This window comes from Hemitrygon akajei, chromosome 3 (genome assembly GCF_048418815.1).
Source record: "Hemitrygon akajei chromosome 3, sHemAka1.3, whole genome shotgun sequence".
Classification (NCBI taxonomy): Eukaryota; Metazoa; Chordata; class Chondrichthyes; order Myliobatiformes; family Dasyatidae; genus Hemitrygon; species Hemitrygon akajei.
Genome location: NC_133126.1, coordinates 134627829 through 134642638, shown reverse-complemented (window position 1 = coordinate 134642638; position 14810 = coordinate 134627829). Strand labels below are relative to the sequence as shown.

The 14810-nt window shown below is 37.2% G+C and overlaps 2 protein-coding genes across 4 annotated transcripts in view; one reads left to right on the top strand and one right to left on the bottom strand.

Annotated features, from left to right (window-relative positions):
- gigyf2 (GRB10 interacting GYF protein 2) overlaps positions 1 to 14810 on the top strand; it is a 160757-nt gene that overhangs the window by 47302 nt on the left and 98645 nt on the right. For all 3 annotated transcript variants that reach the window (XM_073040855.1, XM_073040853.1, XM_073040852.1), the window contains exons 6-8: positions 102 to 210; positions 6681 to 6721; positions 8184 to 8267. In XM_073040855.1, coding sequence (XP_072896956.1) covers positions 102 to 210; positions 6681 to 6721; positions 8184 to 8267 — 234 coding nt within the window. The remainder of the gene's footprint in view (positions 1 to 101; positions 211 to 6680; positions 6722 to 8183; positions 8268 to 14810) is intronic.
- On the bottom strand, positions 10317 to 13984 carry kcnj13 (potassium inwardly rectifying channel subfamily J member 13). The gene is made up of 3 exons (XM_073040856.1): positions 13900 to 13984; positions 11847 to 12345; positions 10317 to 11445 (listed from the first exon to the last, which is right to left on the bottom strand). Exons 2-3 carry the CDS (start codon positions 12322 to 12324, stop codon positions 10838 to 10840), a joined length of 1086 nt encoding a protein of 361 aa, XP_072896957.1. The 5' UTR covers positions 12325 to 12345; positions 13900 to 13984; the 3' UTR covers positions 10317 to 10837.

The window sequence follows — 14810 nt, the reverse complement described above, 5'->3', positions numbered from 1 at the left end:
ATTGAGAAACCTATTTAAACATATCATGGATAGCACAACACGAAACTTGGAAATTCTGCACTATACAGTATAATCCTAAATTCTATTAAAAAATTCTTCAGGTCGAGGACGAGGTGAAGGTGGTTTTTACCAAAGAAGTTTTGATGAAGGGGAAGTGGGTTTCGGTCGAGGGGTTCGTGAAATACATAGATCGCAAAGTTGGGAAGAAAGGTGAGTTAGTGCATTAAAATAATTCTTTGGAACTTGTTTCCAATTCTGTTAATCTTCTGGAAACTATGGTATTAACAATTATGTAATGATTAAATGTATTCATGTTTACTTTGGGCTTTTTGGAGCTTTCTCCATTATCCTGTAGTAAGTCTTTCTTGTCTTAGTTTCAAAATTGTTTCTAGTAGTAAGTCCAACTTGATTCCATAAGTTTTTCTGTTCCATCTTTTTCTTCCAGCTGACATGGAATCCTAGTGAGATTCAGCACAGAAACAAGCCCTTCAGCCTAGCAAGTCTATACTGTCAGTCACCCATTTACACTTACCCTACATTAATCTAAATGTTTATCACCCCACATTGTCATCAAGTCCCTGGATTTACTGTTCACCTCCACATACTAGCAGCAATGTGTATTGCCAAATTAATTTGCATTGGTGTAGTTAATCCTTTTGTTTAGAAACCATTTTTATCATTGTTTTATTAGGTCATAAAATAACATACAATTTATTACTGCTTAGTATCTATTATGATCTTGAAGTGTGCAGCTTTTGATGCACAGTCATACAATCGCAAATTCAGCAAACATATGTACCCAAAATAGTACCACATTTTGGAATGTGCAGTATATCCATATTTAATCAATTTCTCATATTACTTAAGTGCAGTTGCTTCAGCATGCGATTTTTAAGTTTAAACATTGCTGCTTAAAGTGGAATCCATTCTGCAAATATACACAGTTTCCAAACCCAACGTGATGGGGTTGAAGCACTTAATTTAAACTCAGTGATATGGCTGCACAGGAGGCCATGATTATACCCATGACTCTTTGAAAGAAAGAGCTATCCAGTTAGTCACTTTCCTCAGATCATTTGTAGTTTTATTGTACTTCATAAGTTACAACTTTATTTGATGTGCATGTGTACTGTTTTTATTTCAATATCAGTAGGTCTGGTCTTTATTCTCAAAGGAGCTTACAAAAGAATCTCTGCATCCAAGAAGCTAACATGGAGTTTTAAGCATACTGTATATTTAATGACTGTAGAGTGGAAGGATACTATTTGTTGGTCTGAGGTGCATATTATAATTGGTTAAAAAAAAAGGCACTGCAATGGAAAATCCCCTGTATTGAATTGTATGTGTTTATTTTAGCAGGCCATAGAATGGCCATTACATTGAAGTGGTTATATACCTCAGCTAGAGAAATGTGAAATATTTTTACAAAATTTAGAACTGCCTTAACTGGATTATCAGAATAAATTTGAAAACTCAGCTAAATTGTGCTTCTCAGACTACTTGCTCCCCTGTAGCTTCAAATGCACGACGTTCAGAACTATGAACTCTTTCTATAAACTCCATCCAAAAATTTGCTCGAAATTGTTAAATGCAGCAATGGAAGATTATTATCATGTAATACAACAGTAGATTCATCTTTTAAGAATGTTACATCTAGAATTAGTTTTGTTTTTAAGTCTATCTGATTTATGTGCCATAGTTGCAGTTAAATTACAATTATTGCTCTGTTTTCCAAATGGTTGTAAGTAGAGCCAAATCACACAGTAGACGAGTTGAATGGCCACTGTGTTGATATAGTTGTGCAAATTAAAGTACATATTTAACATGCCAAAGGGATGGGCCAAAAGTTGTTTTTAATCAGCTTTCTCATAAAAGACCCGTTTGTTGCAATATGTTATTACTGGTGATAATGGTTCACTGCAAAAATGAGAAAATAAGCTGTTGACAGGCCCCAGTTGTTTGTCAGGTAATTTCAGAGCTCATTTGTAATGCTGAAGTTCTCTTAAAATTTCAGTAATGAATAGGAGAAGGCTACTTGTCTACAGAGTTTGGGGTGTGCTTTTGCTGCTTAAGCTCTTGTCCGTATCTTGGATTCGATAATTATTAATTATAAATTTATATTTCTATTATCTTAATGCTGAATTTGACTTTAAAGAATTGCTACAATAGAAAATAAAGAGATTGAAAATTTCTCCATTGAACTAACTTATTTTGATGAGTGTTGCATTTTAATATATTTGAATCAAAATAGATATTTTTTGCTATGCTATGCAAAGGCAGGACTTTAAACTCATTTTAAGTTGCTGCTGAAGGCCATATAGAAAGATAAAATTGCTGCTGTTTAAAGTCAGTTTCTGCATTTTTTATTTACTCCTTGGAAACATTTAAAGTGTAACAGTAATGTGTCTTGAATAACACACACAAGATGCTGGAGGACCTCTGCAGGTCAGGTAGCATCTATGGAGGGGAATAAACAGTAGATGTTTTGGGCTGAGACCCCTCATCAGGACTGGGAAGAAGAAGAAGCTAGAATAAGATGATAGGTGATGGGTGAAACCAGGAAAGGGGCAAGGTTGGGTGGGTTGGGGAGGAGTGATAAAGTGAGAAGATGGGAGGTGATAGATGTAAAGGGCTGAAGAAGAAGGAATCTGATAGAGAAGAATGGACCATAGGAGAAAAGGAAGGAAGAAGGGCACCAGAGGGAGGTGATAGGCAGTTGAGAAGAGAAGGGGTTAGAATGGGGTGAGCTGGAATGGGGAATGGAAGAAGAAGAAGAGGGAGTGGGAAGAAATTACTGTAAAGAAATGTTCATGTTGAAGGCAGAATATGAGGAGTTGCTCCTTCAACATGAGAGTGACCTCGTTGTTGAGGTAGAGGTGGTCATGGACCTATGTGTCAGAATGGGAGTGAGAAGTAGAATTGAAATGAGTGACTTCTGGGAAATCCTGCCTATTGTGGCAGATGGCATGAAGGTGGTCAGAGCAGTCCTCCAATGTACATGGGGTTTCTCTGGAGACGAGGCTGCACAGAGAGCGTCAGATACAGTAGATGACTAAACAGTGAAGCGACAAGTCTTGCTTGTCCTTCTTTGAGGGCTAAATGCCAGGAGTGATAACAAAAACAAGAGAAAATCTGCAGAGCTGGAAATCCAAGCAACACTCAAAATGCCTGAACAACTCAGCAGCCCGGGCAGCATCCATGGAAAAGAGTGCAGTCAACATTTCAAGCCGAGACCTTTAATCAGAACTGGAGAAAAAAAGATGAGTTGGAGTAAGAAGGTGGGGGGCAAGGTGAAACTGGTGTGGAGCAGGTGGTGTGGACATCGGATGCCGGAACTCAGGCAGGGTCTGCAAGATATTACTTCCTACAAAGCAAAACCCAATAGCATGAATGGCAGCGATGCTTCACTACCAGATGAACTCAACGCCTTCTATCCACACTTTGAAAAGGAGAACACAACTACAGTTGTGAAGATCCCTGCTGCACCTGATGACCCTGTGATCTCCGTCTCAGAGGCCAGTGTTAGGCTGTCTTTAAAGAGAGTGAACCCTCGCAAGGTGGAACGTCCTGATGCAGTACCTGGAAAGGCTATGAAAACCTGTGCCAACCAACAAGCGGGAACATTCAAGGATATTTTCAACCTCTCACTGCTACGTGTGGAAGTTCCCACTTGCTTCAAAAAGGCAACAATTATATCAGTGCCTAAGAAGACTAATATGGGCTGCCTTAATGACTATCCCCTGGTAGCGCTGACATCGACAGTGATGAAATGCTTTGAAAGGTTGGTTGTGACTAGACTGAACACCTGCCTCAGCAAGGACCTGGACTCATTGCAATTTGCCTGTTGCCACAATAGGTCAATGGCAGACACAATCTCAAAGGATGCTGTTCATCGACTATAGCTCAGCATTTAATACCATCATTCCCACAATCCTGTTTGAGAAGTTGCAGAACCTTGGGCCTCTGTACCTCCCTCTGCAATTGGATCCTCGACTTCCTAACCAGAACACCACAATCAGTGGGGATTGGTGATATCATCTCCTTGCTGATGATCAACACTGGCACACCTGAGAGGTGTATGCTTAGCCCACTGCTCTATACATACACATGCCTGTGTGGCTAGGCATAGCTCAAATATCATCTGTTAATTTGCTGATGATACAACCATTGTTGATAGGATCTCAGGTGGTGACGATAGTGCATACAGGAGTGAGATATGCCAACTTGTGGAGTGATGCAGCAGCAACAATCTGACACTCAACGTCAGTAAGACGAAAGAGCTGATTTTGGACTTCAGGAAGTGTAAGATGAAGGAAAACATACCAATCCTCATGGAGGGATCAGAAGTGGAGAGAGTGAGCAGCATCAAGTTCCTGGGTGTCAACATCTCTTAAGATCTAACCTGGTCCCAACATACTGATGCCATTATAAAGAAGACAAAACAGCAGCTATACTTCATGAGGAGTTTGAAGAGATTTGGCATGTCAACAAATATACTCAAAAACTTCTATAGTTGTACACTGAAGAGCATTCTGACAGGCTGCATCTGGTATGGAGGGGCTACTGCACAGGACTGAAAGAAGCTGCAGAGGGTTGTAAATTTAGTCAGCTCCATCGTGAGCATTAGCCTACAAAGTACCCAAACCATCTTCAAGGAGCGTTGTCTCAGAAAAGCAGCGTCCATTATTTCCCAGGGCATGCCCTTTTCTTACTGTTACCGTCAGTTAGAAGATACAGAAGCCTGAAGGCACACACTCAGCGATTCAAGAACAGCTTCTTCCCCTCTGCCATCTAATTCCTGAGTGGACATTGAATCTTTGGACACTACCTCACAATTTTTTTTATTATACAGTATTTCTGTTTTTGCATGTTTTTAATCTATTTAATAGATACAATTGATTTACTTATTATTTTTAATTTTTTTTTTTTCTCTGCTAGTTTATGTATTGCAGTGAACTGCTGCTGTTAACAAATTTCACGTCACATACCGGTGATAATAAACCTGATTCTGTTTCTGAGAGTCAGTGGGTTTATAATAGCCATCAGTAGATGAGCTGTCTCCAGAAATAGAGACAGAGGTTGAGAAAGAGGAGGGAGATGTCAGAAATGGACCAAGTAAATTTGAGGGCAGGGTGGAAGTTGGAGGCAAGGTTGTTGAAGTTGACGAGCTCTGCATGGGTGCAGGAAGCAGCATCAATGTGGTAGTTGATGTAGTGTAGGAAAAGTTGGGGAGTGATACCAGTGTAGGCTTGGAACGTAGACTGTAGCATGTAGCCGACAAAAAGTCAGGAATAGCTGGGACCCATGTGAGTGCCCTTGGCAATACCCTTTGTTTATAGGAAGTGCGAGGAACCAAAGGAGAAATTATTGAGAGTGAGGACAAGATCTGCCAGAAAGAGGAGAGTGGTGGTGGAGGGGAACCGGTTGGGTCTAGTGTCCAGAAAGAAATGGAGAGCTTTGAGGCCTTCCTGGTGGAGGATGGATGTGTATAGGGATTAAACATCCATAGTCAAAATAATACTAGAACTAGAGAGAACTAGAAATCATTGAAAAGATCAAGAGTGCATGAAGTGTGAAAATAAGATGATTGGGGCAAGGGAACTTGAAACCATTGGAAAATAATATGATTGGAAGGATATCGTTGTGGAGGAACATATGAACAAGCAGAGAATGACCCTTTGGAAAGTGATCTCAGCTTGAAATGCCGATCCCTTTCCTGATGATGGGTCTTGGCCCAAAATGTTGACTCTTTAGTCCCCGCAATCATTGCTGCCTGACCTGTTGAATTCCTCCACCATTTGGTGTGTGTTCCTCTGTATTTGCAGCATCCGACTTTATGACGTGATCCTGATAGTGTCCCGATACCTGTTTAAGTTCCAGATTTTTTTATATTGACAAGATGAAGCATTCTATTGCATGTTTTTAATTTCCTGCATTGCAATAATGACCACACTCCAAAAAAAGTATCTCATTGTTAGTTGAAAATACTTCGGAATATCTTATAGATCTTTAACATCTGCATGCTTGTTCTTCATTTCCTTTCATAGCTATGAGATTGTTTTAAAATACTAAAATACAAGTTTAGGAAAAAATCAGAATTCTTTTCAAAGAGTAAACAATGCTGGTGTTGAATTTATTAATTTTTATTACACTTTTACTATAAACTAAAATTTAACTACTTGTAATGACATCAATACATATTTATTACATTGTTTTCATTTGCATCACAATTTTTAATAGCTGCTTCAAATTTGCAGGAATAACCACTAAAACTTTTCAAAATTGATTGATTTTTCTAAAATCAAGAAGTTTCAGATTTTCTGTCTATTATACATAAAATTTATATTTCTGTTCACTTATTTGCAGTACTATGTATGGTAGATGTGATAAACATGGAAAAATAAAGTCACTGCTTTTGATTTTAACAATTATATCAGTAAGTATGGTATTGGTTATGGGAAAATATTGAAGAATCTAGGCGAGTCTTTAGAAAATTCCTCTACATTGATCTGGAATGTTTTATGGAAGATGCTGAACAAGATTAATAAGTGATCTTGGTAAACAGAAGTTGCTTACTAGAATAGAGCACATTACTAAAATGATTTAATGTTGAATTATCTCTTCTGTGTTGCTTCTGGGAGTTCAATATAACAAATTTAACTTGCTTTTGTTTTTAATAGAGGAGAACGGCGGTTTGAAAAACCAGGGCGAAAAGACCCAGGTTAGTTAAGCATTGAAGTATTAACTCATTAACTTTGAATTGGTCCAGAAAGGCTTTTGCTATTTTAACTGCGTAATTTGCTTCTAAAACCCGGGTTGAAATTTAATCTAAAATAGTGTGCCTAGCCCCTTACTCTACTAGCTTTGCAAATTTGGTGGAGAATCAACATGTAGGAGGGAGATTGAAAATCTGCTGAGTGGTGCCATAACACCAACAACTAAATGTCAACAAGGCGAAGAAGCTGATTATTGTCTTAAGGATGAGGAAAGCAGAGGTCCATGAGCGAGTTCTCATCATAGCATCAGAGCTGGAGAGGTTCAGCAAATTTAAATACCTCGGTGTTATCATTTCAGGCAATTTGTCCTGGAATCAGCACATTAAGTGGCATTTTGAAGTAATGATGTGTAGTGAAAAGCATATTGGTTGACTGCATCACAGTCTGGTACAGAAACACCAGTGCCCTTGAAGTGCAAATGCTACAAAAAGTAATGGATATGGCCCAGTCCATCCTGGGTAAAGGTTTGAGCATCTCTACATAGAAGTGTTGTTGCAGCAAAGCAGCAATCATCATCTGGAATCTCCTACACCCAGGACATGCTCCCTTCTTGCTACTGCCATTGGGAAGAAGTTACAGGAGCCTTGGGACTTGAACCACCAGGTTCAGGAACAGTTATTATTCTTCAGCCATCAGGTTAAACATAGAAAACCTGCAGCACAATACAGGCCCTTCGGCCCAGAATGCTGTGCTGAACATGTACTTACTTTGGAAATTACCTAGGGTTACCCATAGCCCTCTATTTTTCTAAGCTCCATGTACCTATCCAGAAGTTTCTTAAAAGACTCTGTTGTATCTGCCACAACCATCATCACCAGCATCGCATTCCATGCACTCACCACTCTCTCTTTTAAAAAAAAACAAATTATCCCTGACCTACTTCCAGAGATTCTTGAACCAAAGGGGATAACTTCACTCAACTTCATCACTGAGATGTTCCCACAACCTGTGGACTCACTTTCAAGGACTCTTCATCTCATGTTCTTGATACTTATTGCCTATTATTATTAATATTTGTTTCTTTTTGTTTTTGCACAATTTGTCTTTTACACACTGGTTGAATACAGAGTTGGCGCAGTCTTTGATTCTATTAAGATTATTATGCTATTACAGATTTATTGAGTATGCCTTCAAGAAAATAAATCTCAGGTTTGTATATGGTGACATAAATTTACTTTGATAATAAATTTTCTTTAAACTTTGAACTTTATCATGATAAACAGTGAATTCATGAAATTTTATATTTGAAGCCATTTAAAATATTTCAAATATATCACTAATTTCCTCTATTATAGTACGTTTGAATCCATATCTATCAGCTTAAAAATGGTTTTCAATGAGTAATATTTGTATTACTATGTAGCATTCAAGAAATAGCCGAATCAATTCTGTTTACTTTTATTTAAGGTTTGAATCATTCCAAGGACCAACACTCCACTTTGGGCGTGCCAAATGACTTCCTCTCAACATCCGGGTTCCCTTTAAAGTCAGGTATGTTTGAGTTGAGCTGTTCACTGATGCAATGAATTCTACTGAAATGAAACTGAATATGTTCAGAAACTTTTTATTCTGTAAGCTAGAAGCTGTCTGCAAACATCTCTAATTTGGTGGAATGAAGTCCTTGTTGTCAGCACAGCAAATTTGTGCTGCCTGCTCATGTGTGTGAAGTAGGTACCCATTTCTATGGAAGGCTGACAAATGAAAGCTTAAGTTTACTTTGCAGCCTCTACAGCGGATGAATATTGCGGTTGCAGCGAGTGTTACAGGCATTTTGGAGCTTATTCTGATTTCCGGGATGTTCCATTGTTGAAACTGATAACTTTGGTATATGAAATAATGGATATTTATTATGTTCAGGAGCCAGAAATTCCTCTAGATATATGCTCCATTTTAGTTGTATAAGATAGCAGGAGTGATTATTATCAGGGAATTGACCCTCTTAATTGACCATATTGTAAATTGTTAAATAATTTTATGCTTGGTAAATGAATAGATCTTCAAATTTCATAACCTAACCATTGGGCTCTGCATGTTTCAGCATTCAAGTACCAACATTCCCTGTTTATCAAGAATTGAAATACAATTAATTCATTTCACCTCACTTACACTTGGTGATGCATCCCACTTCACAGGTTTTTAACCATGGCAAGCACATGAGCCAAGTACTTCACACAGCAGTCATTGATGTACTTCCACTTGTTTTGTACAGCGAGGTTGCAGTTGAATTATTTTCTTGAATAGATAAAGTTTTGCTGTCAATAGTAGCCAATACAGAATCTATTTGCTCAGTGGTAAGGATGGAGTGCTTCATGCATTCCATCACTCAAACTCTTGCTTACCCTACCACTACCTTATGTTAGTGCTGTTGGATGAGTTGCTATGGACATTCCTGGCAAAAAGAGGCTTTCCTCTTCCCGTGGCCCCTTTTCATTTACTCCACTGCAGAATACCTTATAGCTGATGACAAAGTATGGAAAGTGTTATAAGAAGTTGCACAGTACACAGCTGCCAACACATCTGGCATGATGCATGCCTCAGGAGTGGTGCAGGCAACAGAAGCATTGATTAAGCATGCTAGTGCCTGTCCTAATCAATTTCATATGGTGGTATGGCTCTTAATATGCATGTGGGTTTTAGCTGATAAGTCAGAATTAAGATCCATGTTAAAGAATGTTTCTTGTAGCTCTGAAGCTAATGGTACAGTGGAATGTTGATCTGGATGTTCTGCTTCTTAATCTGCCAATGGATTTGGACAATTCTACCTAGATAATACTGGTTTATCTCCATTGCTTTGAGATGCCAACTGCATGTGGGCTATGAGCCAGATATGTAGAGGAGTGCGGGGAACTCTGCTATGGAGTAAACCCTGAGCTTTGTGCTTTGGTTTAGGTCATGATTTTTAAACATACTTTCCCTCAGACTTTGTGATCTAACTGCCAAGATATGGAAAGTGGTTCATATTTACAGAGTTCTTATCATGGAGCTTTATTGTAAGTAGGTGGTGTTGCATGGAGGGATGCTTAGTGGGCGAGAACATGGACAATAGAATATAATTCAAAAGCATGGTGATCAGGCACTTTGAAAACTAGCTGACTCCAGTAATTAATTTCAGCAAGATGTAGGGTTGTAGCTGGTCTGAGTTGATGGTGCAGTGCTAAGTGAATGGCTGGGCTAAGATCAACTTTGGTGTGTGCTAACTAGGTAGCCAATATCTTATTGTATTGCAGAAAATACATGACATCTACTTTAGTGAAAAGCAAAGCACCATTTTAAAAGGCAAGAGCCTGACACATTGGTGTTCAGAGGGATATGAGTATCCTTTTTGTTAATCTCTGGAAGTTACAGCAAACACGTAAGAAATCAAATGATATGTTAACCTTTATTCCAAGATAATTTGCTGACAGGTTTAAAGAGCAGGACCTTCAGAGCTGTGCCATGTGAATGCGAATTGGAGGATAGTTCAGATGAACATGTTCAAAGAAATTTTATTATCAGTTTGTATACGTTATCATATAGTATCTTAAGATTCTTTGTCTTCCAAGCATTTTAAGGAAAAAGAAATACTGTAGAATTTTACAAAAAAACTATATAAACGAATGTGCAAAAGGTAACTGCAGATAACAGAAATAATGCTGAGAACTTGAATTGTAAAGAGTCTTTGAAAGTGAGTTTGTACCTTTTGGAATCATTTCACAGTTGTGCATGAAATTATCCATACTGGTTCAGGAGCCTGATGGTTATAGGGTGATAACTATTCCTGAACCTGGTGGTGTGGGCCCTGAGGCTTGTGTATCTCCTGCCTGAGGAAAGTACAAGGCTAAGGCTGGTTGGCCTTTTGATGAATGCTGCATTCTTGTGGCAGCACTCCGTATAGATTTGTGATTCTAGGAGGGAGTGCTCCAGGTTTCTGGATCATTGGGACCACTTCTGGGGAACGTAGGACCTGTAAAATTAGACTGGTTGCTCATGAACCAGAATGATCCTGACATCCTTGTGGGAGACTTACTGGCATTGTTAGAGGATTAAACTAATTTTGTTGACTTTGCTTTCATGGCAATAAATCAGATAGCACTATCATGGAATAGTATATCAGCATGATTGCTGATGTTCACAACAAAATCATTCTCCTTTGCATACTTTCTATTAAGTGGCTCAGGAAATCCTGGAATTGTCTTGTCAAAATTGTCCAAATCAATCTTGTACCCTTTCAAAGTGCAGCTTATCACAGGAGCAAACTGTTGGTTGAGTTTGATTTCTTCAGGAATATAAGAGGTTCTCTTCTGGCAAGTCTCTCCAGTACCTTCCTGTTCGGCTGACAAAAAGATTACTAATTCGTAGTAGGGTGGCATCTTTCCTTGAATTAGTGGATAGAAAGGACTATATTGATTGATGGTGTGGTAGAACGTAAGTGGAAAGATGAGATATGGACATTTGTTAGAATTTAGATGGTCAATCTGAAAATCAATGCTTGTCTGATGAAGGTGTTTAGTTTTGTATTCTTTATATAAAATGGCAGTTACTTTAACATTTGTTAATGAGCTCTGCCATATGTTGGCTACTCTAAACATAAGGCATGGTTCCCCTTCATGTTGTGCAACAGTAGCAAAGTAGCTGAATTTAATTCTCGTTGTTCTAAGTTTAGGTTTGGCAATCTTTGCCACAAAGGCACCTGTTTAAAAAAAAAACAGTATTAATAAACTTCATAGAAGAACCATTTAACATTTATTAGTGTTTAAAAAGTGTATTAAAATTATTTTAATAATTAATGCTCCCTACTTGGGGAACACCTGTGTTCTATGGCATGAAGTTGAAATGATTACGGTGTAGTTTTCAAACTATTCAGCAGGGGTTGATTTTCTAAGGTGCTATATAGTGCTATTCTTTTTTCGTTAAAAGTTACGAGTTTTTATGTCATCTAATGGGTTTTGCACGTCATAAATTCTTTAAAATATTTTGATAGCATCTGACAATTCAGTTGCTGAGACTACCACAAAAATCTCCTTTGCTAATATATAATAAAATTCAATGCATCATGTTACTTGAATTGTAATTTTTCATACAGATAATTACCTGTAATTAAGGCTTCCATCATGAGTCCCAACAGCATTTGAACTGCAAGGAGAGCAATTGCAGCTGGGCAATCACTGTCAGGGTACATGGTTCCATAACCAATTGTAAGCTGACTTTCCAGCGAGAAAGAAAAGGCTGCAGTGAAGCTGTCAATATATTTCACACAGATAGTGTGGTTTTCTGGTGGGTTGTTATCATCTAATACAACTAAATCACCATGCATGTATGCCAATAAATACCAAAAGCAAGCAAAGAAGATCCAGTGAGCCACAAAAGCTCCAGAGAAAGCTAGTAACATCCAGCGCCACTTCACTTCCATCAAGATCGACCAGATATCTTTTAGGTGTTCAATACTTTTTCCAGGGAGGGGTTCTATCTTGAGGTTCCTCTGGCCATCCTTTGTGACAATTCTTTTGTACCTTGAGTCAATAAGTGGAGAAGTGTCCTTTTCATCACTACTGTTAAAAATGATGCCCATGGTTTCCACCTTTTGGGTTAGCTGCAGAACATTTTATCAGAATGTTAGTGTTAGCTATGAGTGTAAAATCACTTTGTCATCACATAATCTTTATTTGTCTTTAGAAATTACTCGTGCAGGATTAGTCATTTAACTTTTATCAGAATAACCTTTAGTCTTTACTATTAAGCAAGCAACTCTACCTTACAAGAGATATGCTGTTTTCAGTTTCTAATGTTGATTATTTTAGTAGGGTGCGGATTTGTAAACTTTATGGAATTCTCACTGCAATTTTTTAATAAACACCATGGCCGAAGAAATTAATATATTTTATTGCAAATTAATGCTGGAGGTTTTGAGGAGTTTGGAATGGTTTGCTTTAATATTGAAGTTGAGTGTTCTTCTTAGGCACTGGTAAGTTAACTATGAGAAATTAAAATGTATTCTGCAGCAAGTCTGCAGTTAACCTTATTCCCTCTCTTTGTTCATTTAGCTTGAATTTAATTTTAAAGGAAAAGGTGAGAGTATTTAAATCCAGTGTGGAAGTAATTAATATTCTTGTTTCGTGAGGCTTTTTTAAAATTTACTTTCTTTCAATTTGTGGAAAATGAACCTGACCTTGTGTTTTATTTTGTGAATATTGGTTTTTGTTCAATAGTTACAGTGGTCAAAATTATTTGCTTTATTTAAATGTAGATTAGTTGCTGATTTCAGAACTGTAATTTTCTATCAACTAAATTGAGTGAAAATAGCTTGGTGTGGTTTGAACAGTCAAGCAATATTTGGTAATCTAATAATACAATTGTAATTTTCCATGTAATTTAATTTTCAGTTGATACATATTTTAAAATTCATAGTTTTCTATTTGGCTTTGAACCTTTTGGTGCTAAAGAAGTCAGATGTTCCTTGAACTAGTTCAGTCAAACAACAAATCCTAAATGTGTAGATTTCCAGTTTGATAAAGCTGTAAGAAAAGAGCAAGCTTACAGTTTTACTTTGAGAATCTAATTTTGCCTATTATTTTGCCATCCATTTTATTTATGATCCTGATTTTACTGAAACACATCAAGCTTCTTGTAATCCTTATTTAAATATTGATGCATTTAAAAAAAATATCTGACAGCTTGCTCCACAAAGTGCAGTTTCAGCTATTTAGAATAATAATTTTTTATATTTCTCAGTGAAATGTTTTGTTGAGGAGTGTGTGTCAGCCGGTGTAATACTGTGTAAGCGACTCAGTTTGACTCTAAATCAGGGGTTCTCAACCTTTATGCCATGGTCCCCAATTATATAACTATTTCAAATTGATAAATAGTCGATTCATTAACTTTGCTTAGATTTTGTATATATTTAAAAAGATATTAATTTTAAACTTGAAGACTTCCGTCTTGTAACTGGAAGTTGCATGCAAATTTTAACTACTTTTAATATGAATTTGTGCTTAAATTTGCTTTTGAGTTTTTGAAGTCTGACTTTATAAACATTGTATCATAAAGTATATAAGGGTATAGAAAATTACTGTCTTGTTTGTTAACACAGTATTTTAAAATGTGTAAACTTCCAATAAATTAATATGGAATAGTATTGCCGACTTACCAGATTCTTCTTGCAGAGTGTAAACTTGGATTGCAGTTAAATTGTTGAGCAAAATGCCTATTAGATTGGATGTTAAAGATTAAGTGATGTGCACTCTTTTGTGAAAATTTTTATAGAGTTACAAGAGCTGGCAATGTGGAATCTGGAATACGTTCTGTTGCTTTCTTTTAGAACGGATATAATTGGTTATTTGGCCTGCAGGTGGCCAATTAAATGGCCTCAAATTGGGTGGCTTGTCTGATTCTATTTATGATGTTAGTTCAAGTTTTCATTGGAGAGTTCAAGCTTTTTCCACAACACCACATCCCAGCTCACTGCACCATATCCCCCAACCCCAGGTATATCACCCTGATTGCTTTTGGTGAAGTATTTCTCAGCTGATGCAACATTCTTTTGTTCAAACTATTTAGTATACTCTCAGTTCATTAAATGGTATTTGGCTTAGTGGAATGTATCCAGGTTTTCATTTCCAGAAACTACTTTGTGCTGTTTGATGGCATACATTTTATTACACATGTGACATAAAGGGCACTGTTAAAATTAATCTCACATTCCATTCATTGAAAGGTGTCTCCTGACTGTCATTGTGAGGCAATATTGACAGCTAGTGAGAAATTGTAAACTTGAATGTTCTGTTCTGTTATTGGAGCAGATAGATTATGTGCTTGGCCAGGAAAGGGAGTACAAAGAATGCAGTAGGAAGATATTCTGGCATCTTTGTAACAGTTTGTACATTAGATACTATATTATAGGAATGATATTTAGACATTGGTAAGCTGATGGAAGTTATTAGAAAACCTATATATTTTTAAGATTTATCATGATCTTTAGCCCAATTTTTTTTTAAACCACTAATGCAACAATTCTGGTGTAATTCCTATTTTAATATAAGAAATATGATTTGTTCTTGT

Excerpts from the sequence above, each read along its gene's own strand:
- kcnj13 (XM_073040856.1), bottom strand. The coding sequence starts at position 12,324 with ATGGGCATCATTTTTAACAGTAGTGATGAAAAGGACACTTCTCCACTT. Across the intron at positions 11,446-11,846 it reads GATGGAAGCCTTAATTACAG|GTGCCTTTGTGGCAAAGATT; the intron begins GTAATTATCTGT and ends TTTTTTAAACAG.